Here is a 19,487-nt window from a genome sequence, read left to right on the forward strand (position 1 = left end):
TTCTTGGGTTGGGATCCCGGGCACAGACCTATGCATCACTCATCAAAGTCATGCAGTGGCAGTGTCCCACATACAAAATAGAGGAAGACTGGGGCTGGCCCAGTGGCGCAGTGGTTAAGTGTACACATTCTGCTTCGGCGGCCCCAAGTTCACCGATTCAGATCCCAGGTGCGGACACGGCATTGCTTGGCAAAACCCATGCTGTGATAGGCGTCCCACATATAAAGTAGAGGAAGGTGGGCACAGACGTTAGCTCAGGGCCAGTCTTCCTCAGAAAAAAGAGGAGGATAGGCAGATGTTAGCTCAGGGCTAATCTTCCTCAGAAAAAAAAATAATAAATAATTTAAAAAAAAAATAGAGGAAGATTGGCACAGATGTTAGCTCAGGGCCAATCTTTCTCACCACAAAAAAAAAAAGAATATAAAATTAAAACACAACATAAAATAGCTACCACTAATTGAACACCTAAGTATCTAAGAACTGAGCCAGACACTTCTTATAGTTACAGTTAATCTTCATAACAATTCTATAAGAGAGATTTATCCCCCATTTAATAGATAAAAGAACTGACAGTCAGAAGGGTTAAGCTACAAGCCTAGCATCTCTAAAACTTGGATTTAAATCCACCTGTCTGACTTTTTTGTTTGCTTGTTTGCTAAACTTTGAAGAAATACGTCCCTCAGTCTAAATGTTTTGTCTTCCCTTTTCTGCACTTAAGACCTGACAGTTTAACCAACTGGTGCACCTTTCCAGGGTGCAAACTTGACCATCATAGACTGTGATGTCACAGTGTAAGGTCTGACCAGTCAGTCAGGGAAGGTGAACATGCAGTACACATGTGGCCATTTCTTAAGTCCTGAGGTAGCCAATTCACACTTTCCCATAGATCCCTGAGGTAGACCTGGTACCTTTTCAGCACAGGGTTCCAGGCAACCAGTACTGTCTTCCCAGAAAAGAACCTACTGGCCATCCCAGCTTGACTGATGTTCTGTTTTATTTCCAAGAAACCAAGAAAACTCTCCAGAGGCATATAAGAAAAGGGGTGGTTCTTCACATTACCAAAGATTCCTAACAAGGTGAACAGAAATCCAGATATTCCTCAGAAGAATAAATTTCCCATACAAAGTGTGAGTCAATGTATCGTATTCAATTCAGAATCATTAAAAACACAATTTTTTGAAATAAAAAAATATCCAGAGGGCACAAAGGGGGAAGTGGTGTACCCACAACATGACTAACAATAACGTACAACTGAAATCTCACAAGGTTGTAATCTATCATAACATTAATAAAAAAAAAAATATATCCAGAATGGCCTATAAGTGGCCATTACATAACATTATGATAAATGTATTGATTCAAAAACTTTTCACTATGAAAATTATATTATTCCATTCCCTTCACATCCCTTTGTTTATGTTCTATATTTTCTCTCGCATACGACCTTGTACAAAAACGCACACATGCCTTTATTTTATTTTACAATGACAAATTCTAGGTTTTGACAAAACAATGGACCTTCGCCATATCAAGATAAAAGACAAAAGTGTTAAAGAAGCAGGAGGCTACTTAAAAAATGGCACAACAAGAAGGGAAGGAGTCAGTTCTTCTATGCTACCACCAAGCACTTTTCATCTTTGTTCTTCCTCTCCTGGGCTAGAGTTCAAGAACTTACTGTAGAACGCCACAGCTGGCAAAGCTACGCACAAAAGTTATACCTGCTACTAGACTTCCTACCCACTAAACCACAAGGATTAAGGACCACACCAAAAAGTCTGAAAAGAAAAGTATAAAATCCCTTGTTCCCTGCTAATAAATCATAGCACCTTATTCTCAAACAGACATAACTTAATATTTGGCATGCCTATATCCCTTTTGCTTAAAACAAAACAAGAGCCAGTCCTGATGGCCTAATGGTTAAAGTTCCACGTGCTCTGCTTTGGCGGCCCAGGTTCGGTCCCCAGGTGCAGTTCCCTGGCATGGAACCACGCCACTCATCTGTCAGCAGCCATGTTGCGGCAGCAGCTCACACAAAAGAACGAGAAGGACTTACTGGGGCTTTGGGGAGGGAAAAAAAAGAGAGAAGACTGGCAACAGAATCTTTCCCAGGGCGAATCTTTCCCAGGAAAAAGAAAAAATTATAAATAGCAGTGATCACATATTTTTCTAAAAATCCTGTTACTATTTACCTATTTATATTGGCACTTAGCCTATTATTCTTTATGTAATGACCATTTTTTAGTCTTCAAATGTAATTTCAACAAAAATATCTTCAAGTTCCTTGAAGGCTAAGCCAGGATTCTATTCTTAAATAGCATACCTTATGGTGGGAGAAGGGATGTTACACTGCACATATCTTATTTAAACTCCTTTTTACTCCAAAAATAATCTGAGGCACTTCAGTGTCTTGCATAAAGTATATACTCAAAGAATTCATGACTAAATGAAAATAAATATCTCAAAGATTAAGGAAGGCTTTTGAGGATGGTGATACCTAATGTTCACAAAATTCTTACCACATATGGAAGTAACAGACAAAGGGTGGAAGGGAGATTACATATATAAATATTAGACTGAAATTGAAAAGTTTTCTAAATCACAATGAAAATTTATAATATTATTTTACCTAATTAATAATCACAAGTAAGTTTTTATACAATTCAACTAATAACCATTTAATCAAGACATTTTATATTTTACTTCCCCCAGAATATTTCATATCTAAATCATTATGTCAACATGATAAAACAGTATGCAGCTATAATAAATTGTATTAAGAATTGATAATGTTATTGGAAATTATGATATAACAATAATCAAAAGAGAAGAATGCAAACATACAGATACGCAAATAGACGTATATAATCTTTACACCAAAAATATATATAACTGCAAGTAAAACAATAAAAACATGCCAAAATATTAACAATGGTTATCCCAGACTATGGATATTTATTACTATATATTAGTATTACAGATATCTATTATTAATCCTGTATAATTTTCTGTAGGTTCCAAATGTTCTACTAGGGCAATACATGTTTTTGATGATAAATTCAAATTGTTAAATACACACATACTTCCTTGGTGAATTGATAGTAATACACATACCTGGAACTGAATTAATGGGTGGTCACCAAACACATATTCTACTCTCCCACTGACTTGCAGCACATAGTCACAAGGGCTGACTTCATCTTCTTTCCCACGAATAGTCAAACGTTTTTGGATTGCCAATTCATTTATTTTGATAGGATTCATATTAGGAGATACTTGAAAGCTAAACACATCCTAACAAGAGGAATAAGAAAAAGATGCAAATTTATATTTGTGCTGAAAAAAATCACTCTTTACATTCATACTTCCTACTATATTATATACATCCATACGTAATATTCATGCATGTACATCCTTTACATTTAATATTCCAGTAAATTTTCCTACTTTCTAAACATAGTCTTAACCTATACAGACTCCAGAGCTCCCACAGGTCAGATTAATATTTAACTAAAGTTTACTAATATTTAACTAAAGTTTATCAACAGATAGTTTATCACATGCATTTCCCAGTGAATATCTTTCTTAAAAAGGTACAAAAAAACCTGTATTTGTTCAAATTTAGTTCATATTAAGAAAAGAATTATATGTTGTCTACTCATGGGAGATCTATATATCAGTTGAACCATAAATTAAAAATTCTGTCCAATTTTACAAACATGTAAAAAGAAACATAAAAATTTTAATGAAAAAGGAAGATAGGTGAGATGGAATATTATTAAACATGTTCATTGTAAATCTCAAAGGTACAGATAGTAATAATTATTTAAAATACCTGAATCCTCTCATAATCTAGCAAAGTAATTTCCCACCATATGATCACATATCAAAGACAGAAGAAAGCTCATTATTTCCCAAGACAGCCAACTGCTACTCTGGACAACTGTGATTGCTAGAAAATTCTCTACACTAACCTGAAATTGATTTTGCAATATTTTCCACCAAATTAAGTTAAGTCACCTCCCTTTCCCACAAAGTATCTCAAAATTTTTTGTTGTTGTTGCTGAGGAAGACTCCTGAGCTAACATCCATGTCAATCGTCCTCTATTGTTTAGTATGTGGGCCGCCAGCACAGGATGGCTGCTAATAGAGCGGTGTACATCCACACCCAGGAACCAAACCTGGGCCACTACAGCAAAGCATGCCAAACTTAACCACTAGGCCACCAGGGCTGGCCCTCAAATTCCAACTTTCGAAACCTAAACTTTCTTAGTTTAAAAACACTCCAATAGACTGGAGTGTTCCAATCTATTTTCTCTAGCATTTTGGCCCTTCTTCTCCCTTTTTTTAATGAGTTGGTGTCATATGCATCAAAGCACACAAGCTAGGACCCACAGAGTCATTTGAGAAGTGCCCGACTCCCCTTTTCTCCCTCATCTCAATTCCCAATAAGATACCAATGATCTTATATCCTGATGCCAATTGTCACCTTCTCTCCATTTCTAGTAACACTCTTCTACAACTTCAGTGATTCTTTATATCTCGCCTAAAGTGCAACATAGCTTTCAATTTGATCTCCCTACCTCTTATACTATCCACCTCAAAACTAACCCTCACCCAGCTTAGAAAGTAATCTATCTTTAAAAAGAGAGTCACAAAGAGATGTGATACTCTTTTTTAACATAATACAAATGGTCACAACTATCTAATGCAGTGCTACTCAAAAGAACTTTCTTTAATAATGCAATATTGAGGGCCAGCCCGGTGACGTAGTGGTTAAGCTCGCATGCTCCACTTCGGCAGCCTGCAGTTTGTGGGTTCGGATCCTGGGCACGGATCTACACACCATTCATCAAGCCATGCTGTGGCAGCATCCCACATATAAAATAGAGGAAGACTGACACAGATGTTAGCTCAGGGACAAGCTTTCTCACCAAAAATAATAATGATGATGATGATAATGTAAATATTCTATTCTGTGCTTCCAATACAACAGCCACTAGCCACAAGTGGCTCTTGAGAACTTGATATGTGGCTTAGTGTAAAGAACTGAATTTTCAATTTTATTTAATTAACTTAAATTTAAATTTAAATATACACATGTGGCTAGTGGCTACTGTATTAAATAGCACAGGTATGAAAGATAAGGAGCCCAGGCTCTTTCATATATCATAAAATTATTCTATGATCCCTATATACTCTCTATTTCATACATAAACTCTTCAGAAATACAACCTAGAAGACTCTCTCATCATCAGATAGCATGAACCTGCAGACAGCACAGAAAACACAACTGGGCTTGGAAAACTGCACATACTGTTAACTAGTTATCAGAAAATAAAACAAGTATGGTTATTATGTTTCAAGATTTAAGAGCAGCTCGAAAATGAATAAAGAGCACGTATATCTGAAGAATAATCAAAGAGAACTCCAAGGAATAAAATGTGTTAAGTGAAACTTAAAATTCAATGAAAAGAAAACTGGCAAATTTAAAAAGATTATTGATAATAACAAGTGCTGGCAAAAATGTGGGAAAACAAGCTCTCAAAATACTACTGGGTAGGAATGTAAATTTGAAAAACTATTCTGCAGTATCTATTAAAAACTGATTATGTACATACACTTGACATTAATTCTGTTCCTAGGTATATACCAACAGAAACACATAAAGCAGCACTTTCCATGCAACAGCAATGTTGAACTTGATATGCTCTGTGTGTATGCATACATGCATATACATATATAACATACGACAACTGAGGAAATCTTAACAATGACTAGAACTTAAGGATAAAAAGCAAGCGAAACAGAACAAACGCAACAAAGAATAAAAAGATAAGGCATATATTGGGAGAATACATTCACAGCACATGTTAATGACAAAGGATCACTAACTCCAAATCTACAAATCAGTATGAAAATGCAACCTGATTAAAAAGTAGACAAGAAAGGGCCGGCCCAGCCGCGCAGCAGTTAAGTGCCCACGTTCTGCTTCTCAGCAGCCTGGGGTTCACCAGCTCGGATCCTGGGTGCAGACATGGCACCGCCTGGCAAAAGCCGTGCTGTGGTAGGCGTCCCATGTATAAAGTAGAGGAAGATGGGCATGGATGTTAGCTCAGGGCCAGTCTTCCTCAGCAAAAAGAGGAGGATTGGCAGTAGCTAGCTGAGGGCTAATCTTCCTCAAAAAGAAAGAAAAAATCAAAATAATAAAAACTAGACCAAAAAAAACACAACAGAAATACAAATGTTTCATAAATATGTGAAAAGAGATTCATCCTTATCAGTGATGAGGGACATGCAATCAAGACAATAATGGATATACATTTATATACTGGAATCGTATTTAGCATCAAGGGCTCCAAACTTTTCTCCAAAAGCATCTTAATTAATCCCTTGATAATTACATTTATGTCTTCTAAAGAACTACTCGTGTGTCATCATCACTCTTCTTAATTTTCTCTACATAAACTGACTGACTGACTGGTCAGAACTCAACTTGACTGGCTTTTCCTGTATTTCAATCAATTTTTCAACATCACTTTCAGATACTTCACAAAATATTGCATCTTCTCAAAGATTTGTAATTTTCCTGGCAAATGAATTTGTATTATATTGCTCAATGCTTACAAAAAGCTATAAATGAGAGACTATCCAACAAGGACACTGGGCATACGGCTGGGGACAGATACTTCTCTCCAGCAGGGAGGGATGCAGTTCATTAGTGACTATATCTATACTCTGACAACCGTAGTTATTCATATAATGACTACACAGGTGAGGAAATATTTATTCTTGATAGTCTTACTCTACATCCTTCCGTACTACTGTTTCTCACATTTCTGCCCTTGCTTCGACATATTCTCTGGAATTCCCCAAAAAACACACTCTCCACCTCCTACCCCTTCTACTCCCCTCTCCCCATCCCCCAATACACAGGCAACTATTTCAAATTACATGTGCCCCTCTCTTTATTGATAAAATTATTTCATATATCTTATGCAGGCTGAGGTAAAAAAAAAAAAATTTAAAAACATTTAAAAGTGCTGCTCAGGTTTATTGGTATTCTCTACAAACTATGATTCTTGGAATCAAAAATAACACATTTGTCGGGGCCCAGTCCCGTGGCTGACTGGTTAAAGTTCTGCACGCTCCGCGTTGGCAGTCCAGGTTCGTGGGTTCGGATTCCAGGCACAGACCTAATCTACTCACCAACCACACTGTGGTGGTATCCCACATACTAAAAAGTAGAGGAAGATCAGCATGGATGTTAGCTCAGAGCTAATCTTCCTCAAGCAAAAACAAAAAGAGGAGGATTGGCAATGGATGTTAGCTAGCTCAGGGGGACTCTTCCTCAGGAAAAATAAAATAAAATAAAATAATAATAACAATAATAATAATAATAAAGCATCTGTGATCTGGCCTCTGGGACTATTCTGTAAAATTGAGACACAATAGTTCCATGATTATATTTATCTTGCTTCTTAAAAGCCATGTTCTACAGTTGGCCGATACTGACTATGTGGTCATTTAAAATTTTGCATGTTTTTCACAGAAATTGCTCTCTAGCTTTCCCCCTACCAATCCTAGAAAATCATTTTTTAACCTAAGTAAATACCTTGTTATATTTCCCCTCACTTTTAGTTTGGTGTTCCCACATGCTGCTTCCCAATGTTGGTCACCAGCAGTGACAGAGAAATGGCCAAATGAGAATTTTATAGAAATGAGAGAGGCGAAAGAGAGAAATGAATATATGACAGAGTAGGTTGCCAATCATCCTTTATTCTGAGATTCTGTCATTCCTTTTTTTTTTTTGGTGGTAAAACATTTATTCATTTATGAAATAGTGATGGTAAATTATGGTTTTGCACTTTTTTAAATGGCCCTACTTGCCTAAATAAAAAGCTATAACTCTACGTGACTTCCCAAAATTGTTTAATAACAATAATTTTACTGATCTATACAATCCAAAAGTGTAGGAACTTTTGGTTTAATCCCTGGGTAAATATTTAGTCAGAAGAAAAGGAGACTAGGGAGAGACACAATAGCTATATTTCAACTATCTGAATATTTGGCATGTAGAATGAAGCAAAGATTGAATGAATACTTAAGGAAAATAGGAAGTATAACCAGATGGGCAGAAGTCACAGAAGGCTAGTTTTAATTTAAAAAATTTTTTTAATTCAAAATTTAAATGTGTGCTTGCCCACAGTTAAAACATGCCACTTCAGGAGGCAGAGCACTCCCCCTAGCAATGGACGTTTTTGGTCAGAGACACAGGATATAAGGGACAGTGAAAAGAATTATTACGTTATACAAAGAGTCTAGCTAGATGATCTCTAAACTCCTTTCAGCATTAAATTCTAGGACTGCTTAAAATCCAATAAGATTTCAAAATATCTCCATTTCTCTTTTAACTTCAAAACACCTCTTTCCACAAATACTTTGTTACAATGATGATTACATCAAAATTTGTACATCCAGTAGAGACGTGACCCATATGTAATAAAATTCAAACTGACCTAGATGGGCAAATTGTTCTGAACCAGTGTTTTCAAGTTGAATTCTAATCACCTTTTAACAGTAAAATTCCCTGGTTCAGCTCTTACAACAGTGAAGAATTCCCTAAACAGTGTTTTAAATTTGATCTTGACACTCTATGATATCCAAATCTTGGCTTAAACTGACCTTTAGTCTCAACATATCTCAGGATCGAGTAACAAATTTTTTTTTCCCTAGACAAACTTCCTTTGTAATATGCCAGAAGGTATAATTTCTTTTTCACATGTGTCCTAAGAAATAATTAATAACATGTTGTTGGGAAGGAGGCAGAACTGGATAAAACCAGAAACACCTGGAAAAAATCCTGGCTACCAGAGACCAGCTATAGGGTTGACACAAAAAATATCAAACTTCTCTCCCTTTCAGTTTCTTCACTGTAAAATGGGGATAAGACATCAACACTTTACAGGGTTGTTGGGAGAAGTGGAGAATACATAAAAAACACCTTTCACAGTTGCTGGCCGTATAAGTGTGTAACATAGAATGGCTACCGATACACTGTTTTTGTCACTGTTGTCATCATAGTAATTGAAGAACAAAATAAAATATCCTTGAATTCCTACCCTAATTCTAAGGCCAGACTCCAGATGATAAAATGACCATACTTGATACAAAGGTGGGAGCATAATCTAGTTTGTAAAATTGCTGTGAACATTCAGATATGGATTAACTGTGTATACACTAAATTATAATGCCCAATTCCATATCAGCACTTAATTCACATATTCATACAACATGAATGTAATATGGAAAAAAAGAGATCATTTGATCAAATCTCTCATTTTATAGACAAAAGAAAAATCACATGAGAAACACAATAATATATACACTAAAGAACATTATCTAGACCAGAGATTGGCAAACTTTTCCTGCAAGGATCAGGGTTTGCTGAAACATATGGGTCTCTGTTGCATATCCTTCTTTCTTTACCTTTTTTTTTAAAATTCTGTGATTTTTTTTACATCCCTTTAAAAATATAAAAACCAATCAAAAACAGTGCAGTTTGCTGACCCCGATGTAAACTAACATACCACTGCATCAAAAATCATATATGAGCAAGGGATATGTCAAGTTAGATTGTTAGACATAATCCTAAATTTATTTCCATCTTAAATCTAAAAATATTCTTTGTAATAGTGTTTACTAGGTAAGCAAGAGCCTCCTCTAAGATTTGAGCTGCATTCAGGTAAATAGCACAAACTTATGACAAAAGTATTTCTTAAAATAATATAATACTACCTGACAATTTTCAAAATGAACAGCCACAATGAGCTTTCCTCCATAAAGTTTATCTTCTAAGTTTTCAAGGTTAGAGGGTTCATGCTCTGGTGGATATGTCTGCTTTAGCCAATCCATCCAAGACAATCCCACAAGCGACTGAATCTTTTCCTCACTGAATTTTCGCATTTTTACTCGGAATTCATTCACCTCAGGATCCTTCAAGGCATCAAATTCATGCAGACCTAAACACATTTTTCAAAGGTGTCATTTTGAGTAGCTAATAAGAATAAAAGACAATACAAAATATATTCAACAAAAACTAATTTGGACGTTTGGTCTTCATCAAGCAAACAAAACTGGGCAAGAAAATATTACGAAAGAGCAAAAGAATAGTGAGATAAAATAATAAATTTCATGACTAGAAGAACATATGATTAGATTTCTAAAGAATACAAACTTGAAACCGTCTAAAGAAATGTAGTTGATTAGCAGTTTTATAAAAATCATCACTGACATTCACACTACACTACAAAAAGATCTACAGTTTTTCTTTACAAACCAAGTAAACCACATTTAAAATATCTGAGAAAGCCTAAGAATCTGAGAACTTTTCAAATGCTGTAATAGAATACTACATACTGAAATTATTATGAGCCTAAAAGTCAAGTTATAACTTAATTTAAAACTCAGTAAACAAATTTTATAGATTAAACTTTCAGTTCACTGTGATTTTTCAAGTTACATCAATTAGTCAAAAATCTCATAAACATAAAATTATTCTTTATTGTGCTTAATTATGAACCACTTCTGCCAAGACAACTGTATATGAGAACTTTTTCATAAACTTATGATTATTCTAATAAATAATTCTAGAAATCTAAAACAATAAATGAACATGTATAAATTTTTACATGTGCATTAATTTTTACCTATCAGATTGGCAGACATTTTAAAATTTGACTGTACACTATGCTGGATGGGATAGAGAGAGACAGGAATATTTATTGAATATTTATTAGAATTTATAGAATAGTTATTTAAAATTTTATATAAACACAGACACATATATATACATCATTCGATCTCAAAATTCACCAACAGGAATTTCAACCTGAGAGACTCAGGACCAACCAGAGAAAGCCAAATATGTTCCCCAAACCAATCACAGAAGATGCCCAGCTTCTAGTGAGCCCCTCTCCAGCTTCCCCCGGCCAACAACTTTCAACCAGGCACACCTGAAGCCTTCCCCGTTTCTCAATATAAAACTTTCTCACTCCCTTGCCTGCCTTTGAGTCAGTGCCAAACACCAAGTTCTCTTACTACGGCAAGCTCTGAGTAAACAGTCTATTCTCATAAGGGTGGTCTTTGTTTATTTCCTCAAACTTATGGAAATAATTATACAAATAACATGATATCAGTACAAGAATGTTCACTGTAGTTTTGTTTATAATAATATAAATACTGGAAAAAATCTAAAGTTAATCATTAAGACCGCGTTAGAAATATTAAGATACATCCATATACCATTATATAGTGGTACAAGTAATAAAATGAATAAAATAGATCTATGCATTATGTTAAAAGCCCAATATATTAAATTTTAAAAGCAGGGACAAAATAGGTCTCAAAAGATTCCTTTCATACAAATCCAAAAGAAAGAATATAGAATATGTATAAATTTTTGTTTTGGAAAGATACTTGAGATGACAATTTAACAGCATTTTATAGTGTTGGATAGAAGAGCACAGTTAGGCAAGCTGTTGCTTTTTGTTCCATAAAGCCAATCAATACTACATCATTTGGATCTATACTATTTGAATATATGTGTGTCAATAAGAGTGAGCTGGAGAGTGGACTTATCTGCATTGTCTACTTACTTTTATGTATTAAAACAATTATTATTTAAAAAATAAATATCAGAATCAATTTGTGGTATTAAATATAAAAAAATTTAAATGTCTAAGTTGCATATCACAGCAAAGGCACAATCTTGAGGGTACAATATGATTGCCTGGATAGTTTTAGATCTGGAATAAAAATACATTACTCTAAATTAGCTATGAATGGACTGTAAATTAGGTAGAGCAGCTGAAGCATCTTAGAGCTTCTTCCTAGCACTGTTCAGACTCCTTCTATTCACAGATAATAGGTATTACCGGTAACGACAGGGCAATCAGTACCTAATAACAAGTACATCTAACAAAAATCAAACTCTTTATCTCCCTTTATCCACTAAAAGTCACGTCTAATCCACTTTGTAAATGTTTCTCATCTCTATCTACTTCTAGCTCCTGCAGCCATTAACTTAATACTGTCATTATCCCTCCCTTGGATTACATCAGTTTTTTCACTAATTTCTCTACTCCCAGTCTTAATCCCTCCAACCCATTCTCCAACCCAAATCTTTCTAAAATGCAAATCTAATCATGGTACTCCTCTACTTAATCCTTCAACAGCTTCCCAAGTGCTCTTAGGAGTAAGTCTTTACTTTTTATATGGCCTAGATGGCCCTGCATGCTCTGAAGCTGGATGCCTCTCCAGTCTTCCTGCTTGTCCTTGCTATCCTCTTAAAAAAACCATAATCCATTTCTTTTATTCCTTGAATAAGCCATGCTTCATACACCCTTTTGCTTTTCCTTCTTCCAATTGCTTTCACCTATCAACTCCTAATCAGGACTGAAGGTTCAGTTAGCCATGGTGTCCTCTGAATCACCCAGTAGATTGAAGTGACCCTCCTTGACTTATAGCAGCTCACACATTGTACTGTAATTGTCTGTTTACTGATCCATATTTCCCCCTGGACTGTGAGCTCCAAGCAGACAAAGACCACATCACGCACATTTACTGCTGTATTCCCCAGTATAAACACTCAACATACACTGTTTAACTGCAATCACTACTGTATGGTAATTTTTTTCAGTATATTATAAATAAGGGACTGTTCATATAACTGTTAGAATCAACTGAAAAGTACAGATTTTTTTAATTTATCCCAGACTCACTGAATCTCAATCTCTGAGAATCTGCTGTTTTTAAGAAACTGATGAGGCTTGAATCTGGAAACAACAGAGGTTTCTTAAAAATAGAAACTTTGCCAAAAATAAGACTTTAGGCTAAGTAATTTAATTTCAAATCTAGTTAATTTCCTACATGTCTTCTGGTAAAAAAAATCTGATAGCAAAGCTTAAACTGTAAGATAACTTTACTGTATAGTTTACAGTCAAATATTTTTGGATATTAAAAAAATAGGGAGTGAACAATTTCTTCATATTAAAGACATTGTTAAAATTCTGCAGACTATATATTTCCTTCACTTTAAGATATGCCACAGCTTTAGACAAGTAAGAGGAAACAAGGGAGTTTTCAAATACTTTTTTCAGGATGCTGACAAAATCCTGCTATCAAGATTTACTACTGGATGGGCCGGCCCTGTAGCCAAGTGGTTAAGTTTGCGCACTCCTCTTCTGCAGCCCAGGGTTTCGCTGGTTCGGATCCTGGGTGCGGACACGGCACCACTCATCAAGCCACGCTGAGGTGGCGTCCCACATAGCACAGCCAGGAGGACCTACAACTAGAATATACAACTATGTACTGGGGGGCATCAGGGAGAAGAAGGAAAAAAAATGAATAAGATTGGCAACAGACGTTAGCTCAGGTGCCAATCTTCTGAAAAAAAGAAAAAAGATTTACTACCGGGTGTTTGGAGAAATTAACGCAGAAGTGACACGTACTTTCACTATAGACAATAATCAGAACCTGCACAGCAGCTCTGTAAATAATTATTTAGAATAAACATAGAAACTGAAATGGTCAGTCACATCATCTTTGAGAAGAAGGAATTTTAAGATACGTCAGGGCAGTCATATCTGTAAAAGTTCTATTGTTTCCTTTGGAGAGGAGGAGGCAGCAACCTTCTTCCTGAAGTTAAATTGAAATAATTGTTTATTGTTTTCCCAGGAGGCATGACCTCATCAAGCCCCGGTTGTAGTCATTACATACAAATCAGTAACTGCAAAAACTGACTTGTTAGATATTTAAAGTGAAAATTCATTCTAAAATGTTAAAACAAACTTACTCAACTTCCTAAGTGAATGATAATATTTGAATTTGTGTATATGATCATAATACCAGCTTTTCTAGACATGCTGAAGAGCTAAAATACAATTTATAAATAGTTAAGAGCTTATAAACTGCATAATTTAATGCAATAAAATACTTCTTACATCTTGATCATTCAAAAGGTAGAGCGCACTGCATAAAAAAATTCTGTACAATAAGCTTTATGCTAATGAAATACAGCGTATTGTTTATAGAAAGAGAAATCAATTCTAGTACATACATTAGATCCCTATGCTGTGGTAGGGTAAAGTTAGGGTTGCCAAATAAAAAAACAGCATGCCCAGTTCTATGTGAATTTTAGATAAACAATGAATGACTTTTTAGCCTAAGTATAGCTCATGTTTGCATTGCTTGTATTTTTATTTGCTAAATCTGGCAAGCTTAGGGAGCAGTAACGGTGGCTAATGAATCCATGTTTTGGAAATCAAGACCCGAAGACAGCTCAGTGATCTAAGTTTATAAAAGATAGTAAATCTCAAAAAGATAACGATATCCTAATGAATAGCTCTCTCTATCGTGCTAACCTTATGCATTACCAAATATTTTAACTTCCCTAACAATCAACATGGTTTTAGTCTGCATCCTTCCGTCAGCATTAATACACGTAAGCTATCTATTTTCACACACACACACACACACACACACACACACAAAATTGCTTGGAAAGAACTACATCAAAACATTATCAGTGGATATTTTTGTCCTGGATGATAAGACTATATGTGATTTTTTATTCTTTCTACTTTTCCATATAATTCTTCAATTCAAACCAAGGAAAAATGTTTTTTAATGGAGAAGAAATAAAAATCTACTAAAAAATATCTTTGGAGCTCTAGAAAAAAGAAGGGAATGCTTTCTACTGAGGCCATTAATATAGTCATGCATCACTTAACAACAGGATATGTTCTGAGAAATGCATCATTAGGCGATTTCATCATTGTGCGAACATCATAGAGTGTACTTACACAAATCTACATAGTACAGCCTGCCACACACCTAGACTATATGGTACTAATCTTATGGGATCACCATTGTATATCATTGACCAAAATGTCATTATGCTACACATGACTGTATAAGGGAAAAAATGTGTATGGTATATAATTATGAATCTATTTAACGGGGGAAAAGTTATCCTGTGAAGTAATCAAACATTTTTAAAGACCAGGGTGTCATTTAGTAAATGAATAAGGTTCTGTTCTAAATACTCTGAGGGAAAAGAGTTTAGTCCCACAGCGTAATCATACGCTAGCCTGAATTACTACAGGCCAAGATCATAGAATACTATCTTAAAGGGGATGGTTCTTAGACAAGAACCATACTTATACATATATAATATATACATATTATCTTAAAGATACTTACTATTTTAAAGAGGATGGTACTATATTAACCTATAATAGTAAATTTAATCAATACAGGTAGCCAACCCACATCCAAAATTCTCCAATGGATTTTTCGGGTTTTGTATTTAAACTTCAAAGTCTCCTCCTCAGTAACTCCTTGTACCTAGTTCAAGTTAGTATCTTGTCTAAGGCAGGATATTGATATACCACTGGCCCTTGAGACACTTATGATTACTATAGCAAGAAGGGCAGTTCACAAGAAACTAAGCATGTTTCTCTTAGAAAAGCACTTCTCAAACTATCTGAGGCAAAGGAACTTCGCTCTCTCCAATCTGTCAAATACTTTTGTAAAATAAAAGTAAGTCACCAGAAAAGAAGAAGATATACAAAACATTAGCCCTTGGATATTGTGGTAATGTCACATTGCTAGAGGACTTTCTAAACATTTACTCTCAATTTCTGTACTTACCTTATCTCAGACTGATAACAATTTACAAACCAGCATTAGTCCATGGACCACACTTTGCGAAGCAATATCTTAGATTATATTTGCACATGTTTATACATATAGCAATAGAGATATTAAGAAGTCATACTAAGAATATTTTTAATTACCTTTTCCTATAAGGACTCCAATTTTTGAGTCTAATTTTTCCCCTGGGTCACAACTTCTTGTCACTAATTTGAGAACTGGAAGAAAAGGTCGGACATCACACAGTCTTCTTGTTTCATCTTCAAGCTCCTCATACACAGCAGTTTGATTCACACATGCAAACATATAGGAGTCAATTTCCATAAGAAGGTTAAACATTGGGTAATCGCAAACTTGCTTCCATAACATCTGAAGGAAAAAATAATAAGAGATTTTCTGGAATGGAAACACTTGCGTAAGTGAACAAAGATATATCTCCAGGTACGTTCATTGTAGCACTGTTTATAAAACTGAGAACAAGCCAAATGTTTACCAGTAAAGCACTGGTTAAATGAATTATGGAATATTATAGAACAGCGAAAATAAAAGAGAAATACACTATAACATGGAAAGCTATCCAAGATGTGTTAAGGTTGTTGTCTTTTATTAAATAGCAAATTGCAAGAGAACATGTATGGCATTAACGCATTATTGTAAAGTAATACAATGGCATAATGCACAAAAAATGCATTTGTATAAAAAAATTATTAAAAGTGAATATCTATGAAGAGTAAGAATCAAGACTTCCGTATTTAACATTCCTGTGAACATAACTTCTAATCAGAAAAAAATTAAAAATTTGAAGTATGTATCATTACTCCCAAACAAAATTTATATTATTTTTGCCCTGCATTCTTTTCTATTCACCAGGGGTACCTTTATTAACTAACATTGCCCTGTCAGCATGAGCAGAATTAAGCTCTCATCATCTCCCCCAGGTATCCTGGATGAGATCACATAAAAGAAGATCACTATACAAACGCAAGGTGGGATTACATATTTTAACTGCAGCACGTGCAAAAGCCAAGAGCTGAGGATAACAGAGCTGGGTAAAAATCATGGCCAGTCCTCAGATTCAGCTACATAAAACAAAAGAAAGCAGTGCTAGGCAACAAAAGAAAAAAATAGGTAAATTGGACTTCACCAAAATTAAAAACTTTCGTGCATCAAAGGACACTATCAAGACAGTGAGAAGGCAACCCACAAAATAGAAGAATATATTTGCAAATTATATATTTAATAAGAGGCTAATATCCAGAATAGATAAAGAACTCCTATAACTCAACAACAAAAAAAACAACTGAATTCAAAAATGGGCAATGGTCTTGAATAGATAATTCTACAAATGGCCAAGAAGCACATGAAAAGATGCTTGACATCATTAGTGATAAGGGAAATACAACTGAAAACTACAATGACATACCACTTCACGGCCATAAGGATGGTTATTATCAAAAAAATAATAATAATAACAAGTGTTAGCCACGATGTGGAGAAACTGGAACCCTTGTGCATTGCTGGTGGGAATGTAAGTGGTATACGGTCACTGCAGAAAACAGTTTGACAGTTTCTTAAAAAGTTAAAACAGAATTACCATACGATCCAACAATTCCACTTCTAGGTATATATACAAAAACACAGAAAGCAGGGATTCAAACAGACACTTGTACACCAATATTCACAGCAGTATTATTCATAATAGCCAAAAGATGGGTACAACCAAAATGTCCATCAAAAGATGAACAGATAAACAAAATGTGGAATATCCATACAATGCAATATTATTCAGTCTTTTAAAGGAATGCAGTTTGGATACATGTTACAACATGGATGAACGTTTAAAATATTATGCTAAGTCAAACAAGCCAGACACAAAAGGACAACCATTGTATGATTCCACTTACATGAAGTAGCTAGAAAAGACAAATTCATTGAGACAGGAACTAGACTAGAGATTACCAGGGACTGGGAGAAGGGGAAGTTTATTATTTAATGAGTACAGAGTTTATTATTTAATGAAAAGTGCCAGAAGTGTACAGTGGTGATGGCTGGGCAACACTGTGAATGTACTTAATGCCACAAAACTGTGCACCTAAAAACGACTCCAATGGTAAATTTTATGTTGTGCCTATTCTATAACAATAAAAAACAAAAGGGGGGGTGGGTATCAATGGTTAATCCAGCTTCAGGTATAGCCACAGGCTCCACAGCTGTCACTGGTGACTATAAACATAAGTATTCTCTGCACATGTGGGGTGCATAAAACAATTCTCTCTCTTTTTTTTTTACTTCAAGGATCATGCAGTTTTAGAATTCTTATGTCTCCCTGAAAAAGAAGACTGGAAAAGAGTTAAGAGGCTGTCCAAAGTCAAGAGCTTTAAAAAAGTTTACCATAAATACGTTCTCTTAAAAATATCATAACCCCTGATTTTCATATTGGGTCTAGTTATTTGGAAAACATTAAAGAGAAAGCTTAGAAAAACAATTTTATTTATATATCATAGTCTTCACAAACCAATGGCACTCATTAATTCACTTGAAAAAATAATCCAACAAAACATAACAGTCAAGCCTTGATATTTAAAAGAATTTGCTTCCAAATGGGGACATACCATTCATTACTGGGAGGAAAAATCTAGTGAATGGTAGAAAACTTTTTCTTCCCCCAGTCACCATGAAAAGTAGTGGGGGTGGGAAGGGAAGAAGAAGAAGAGACAAGTAACCAAAAATCACATGGAAAAAATATAACAAGTTCAAAGACAGTAATTATAGAGATTTTAATTCAAAATAAAATCTTCTTTGACAATGCCAAATTCCTTTTAATAACCTGAAAAGCATTACAAACTAGCTAACAGAAGCCAATTGTTCTTAATTCAGGTATCACATATAGTTCAAAAAAGAAAATTAAGGGGCCGGCCCCATGGCAGAGTGATTAAGTTCACACACTCTGCTTTGGCGGCCCAGGGTTTCGCCAGTTCAGATCCTGGGCACGAACCTAGCATCACTCATCAGGTGACACTGAGACAGCGTCTCACATGCCACAACTAGGAAGACTCACAACTAAATTACACAACTATGTACTGGGGGACTTTGGGAAGAAGAAGGAAAAATAAAAACAATAAAATCTTAAAAAAAAAAAAAATTAAGGGGCGGGTCCCCTGGCCTAGTGGTTAAGTTTGGCACTCTGCTTCGGCACAGGTAGGTCCCGGGTGTGGGCCAACACCACTCACTGGCAGCCATGCTCTGGTGACAACCTACATACAAAATAGAGGAAGACTGGCACAGATGTTAGCTCAGGGCAAAGGTTCCTCAGAGAAAATTAGTTAAAAGTGGGAGAATGCCTATGTTTTATGTCACATAACACAAAGCACATATCAAAATCTTTAAAATGCAATGACCTAAAGGTTAAACTTCCCTCAAATTTACCACATGATTTACATTAATAACATTTTCTATAACAGAAGAACATGTTCCTCTAAGTGATATAGTAAGTTAACTACATTTATAGAAATTCCAACTATTAACATACCTGTTTAATATAGGAAATGGGAGCTTCCCGAGGTACGTCCAACTGGATATAAATCCCAGTGGGTAAAAGGAAATCCACACGTATGGAGCCATCAGATACTATCTGTGAATCCACTGACCAGATGTCAAGGCTGTCTGCCATAGCAGGAGGCATCATGAAGTTGAAGCACATTCATAACCATGGGGCCCTAGAATCGTAAGTAAAACTAAGTCAGACAGATAATCAGCCAAATTTTATACTAAAA

General features: G+C 35.2%; 1 protein-coding gene across 1 annotated transcript in view; it reads right to left on the reverse strand.

Moving 5' to 3' along the window:
- PIK3CB (phosphatidylinositol-4,5-bisphosphate 3-kinase catalytic subunit beta) overlaps nucleotides 1-19,487 on the reverse strand; it is a 168,879-nt gene that overhangs the window by 82,006 nt on the left and 67,386 nt on the right. The window contains exons 2-5 of the mRNA XM_046666294.1: nucleotides 19,244-19,430; nucleotides 15,858-16,083; nucleotides 9,796-10,019; nucleotides 3,112-3,291 (exon numbers count right to left, since the gene is read on the reverse strand). Coding sequence (XP_046522250.1) covers nucleotides 3,112-3,291; nucleotides 9,796-10,019; nucleotides 15,858-16,083; nucleotides 19,244-19,414 — 801 coding nt within the window. The 5' untranslated portion in view covers nucleotides 19,415-19,430. The remainder of the gene's footprint in view (nucleotides 1-3,111; nucleotides 3,292-9,795; nucleotides 10,020-15,857; nucleotides 16,084-19,243; nucleotides 19,431-19,487) is intronic.

The sequence above is a fragment of the Equus quagga genome, chromosome 1 (genome assembly GCF_021613505.1).
Source record: "Equus quagga isolate Etosha38 chromosome 1, UCLA_HA_Equagga_1.0, whole genome shotgun sequence".
Lineage (NCBI taxonomy): Eukaryota > Metazoa > Chordata > Mammalia > Perissodactyla > Equidae > Equus > Equus quagga.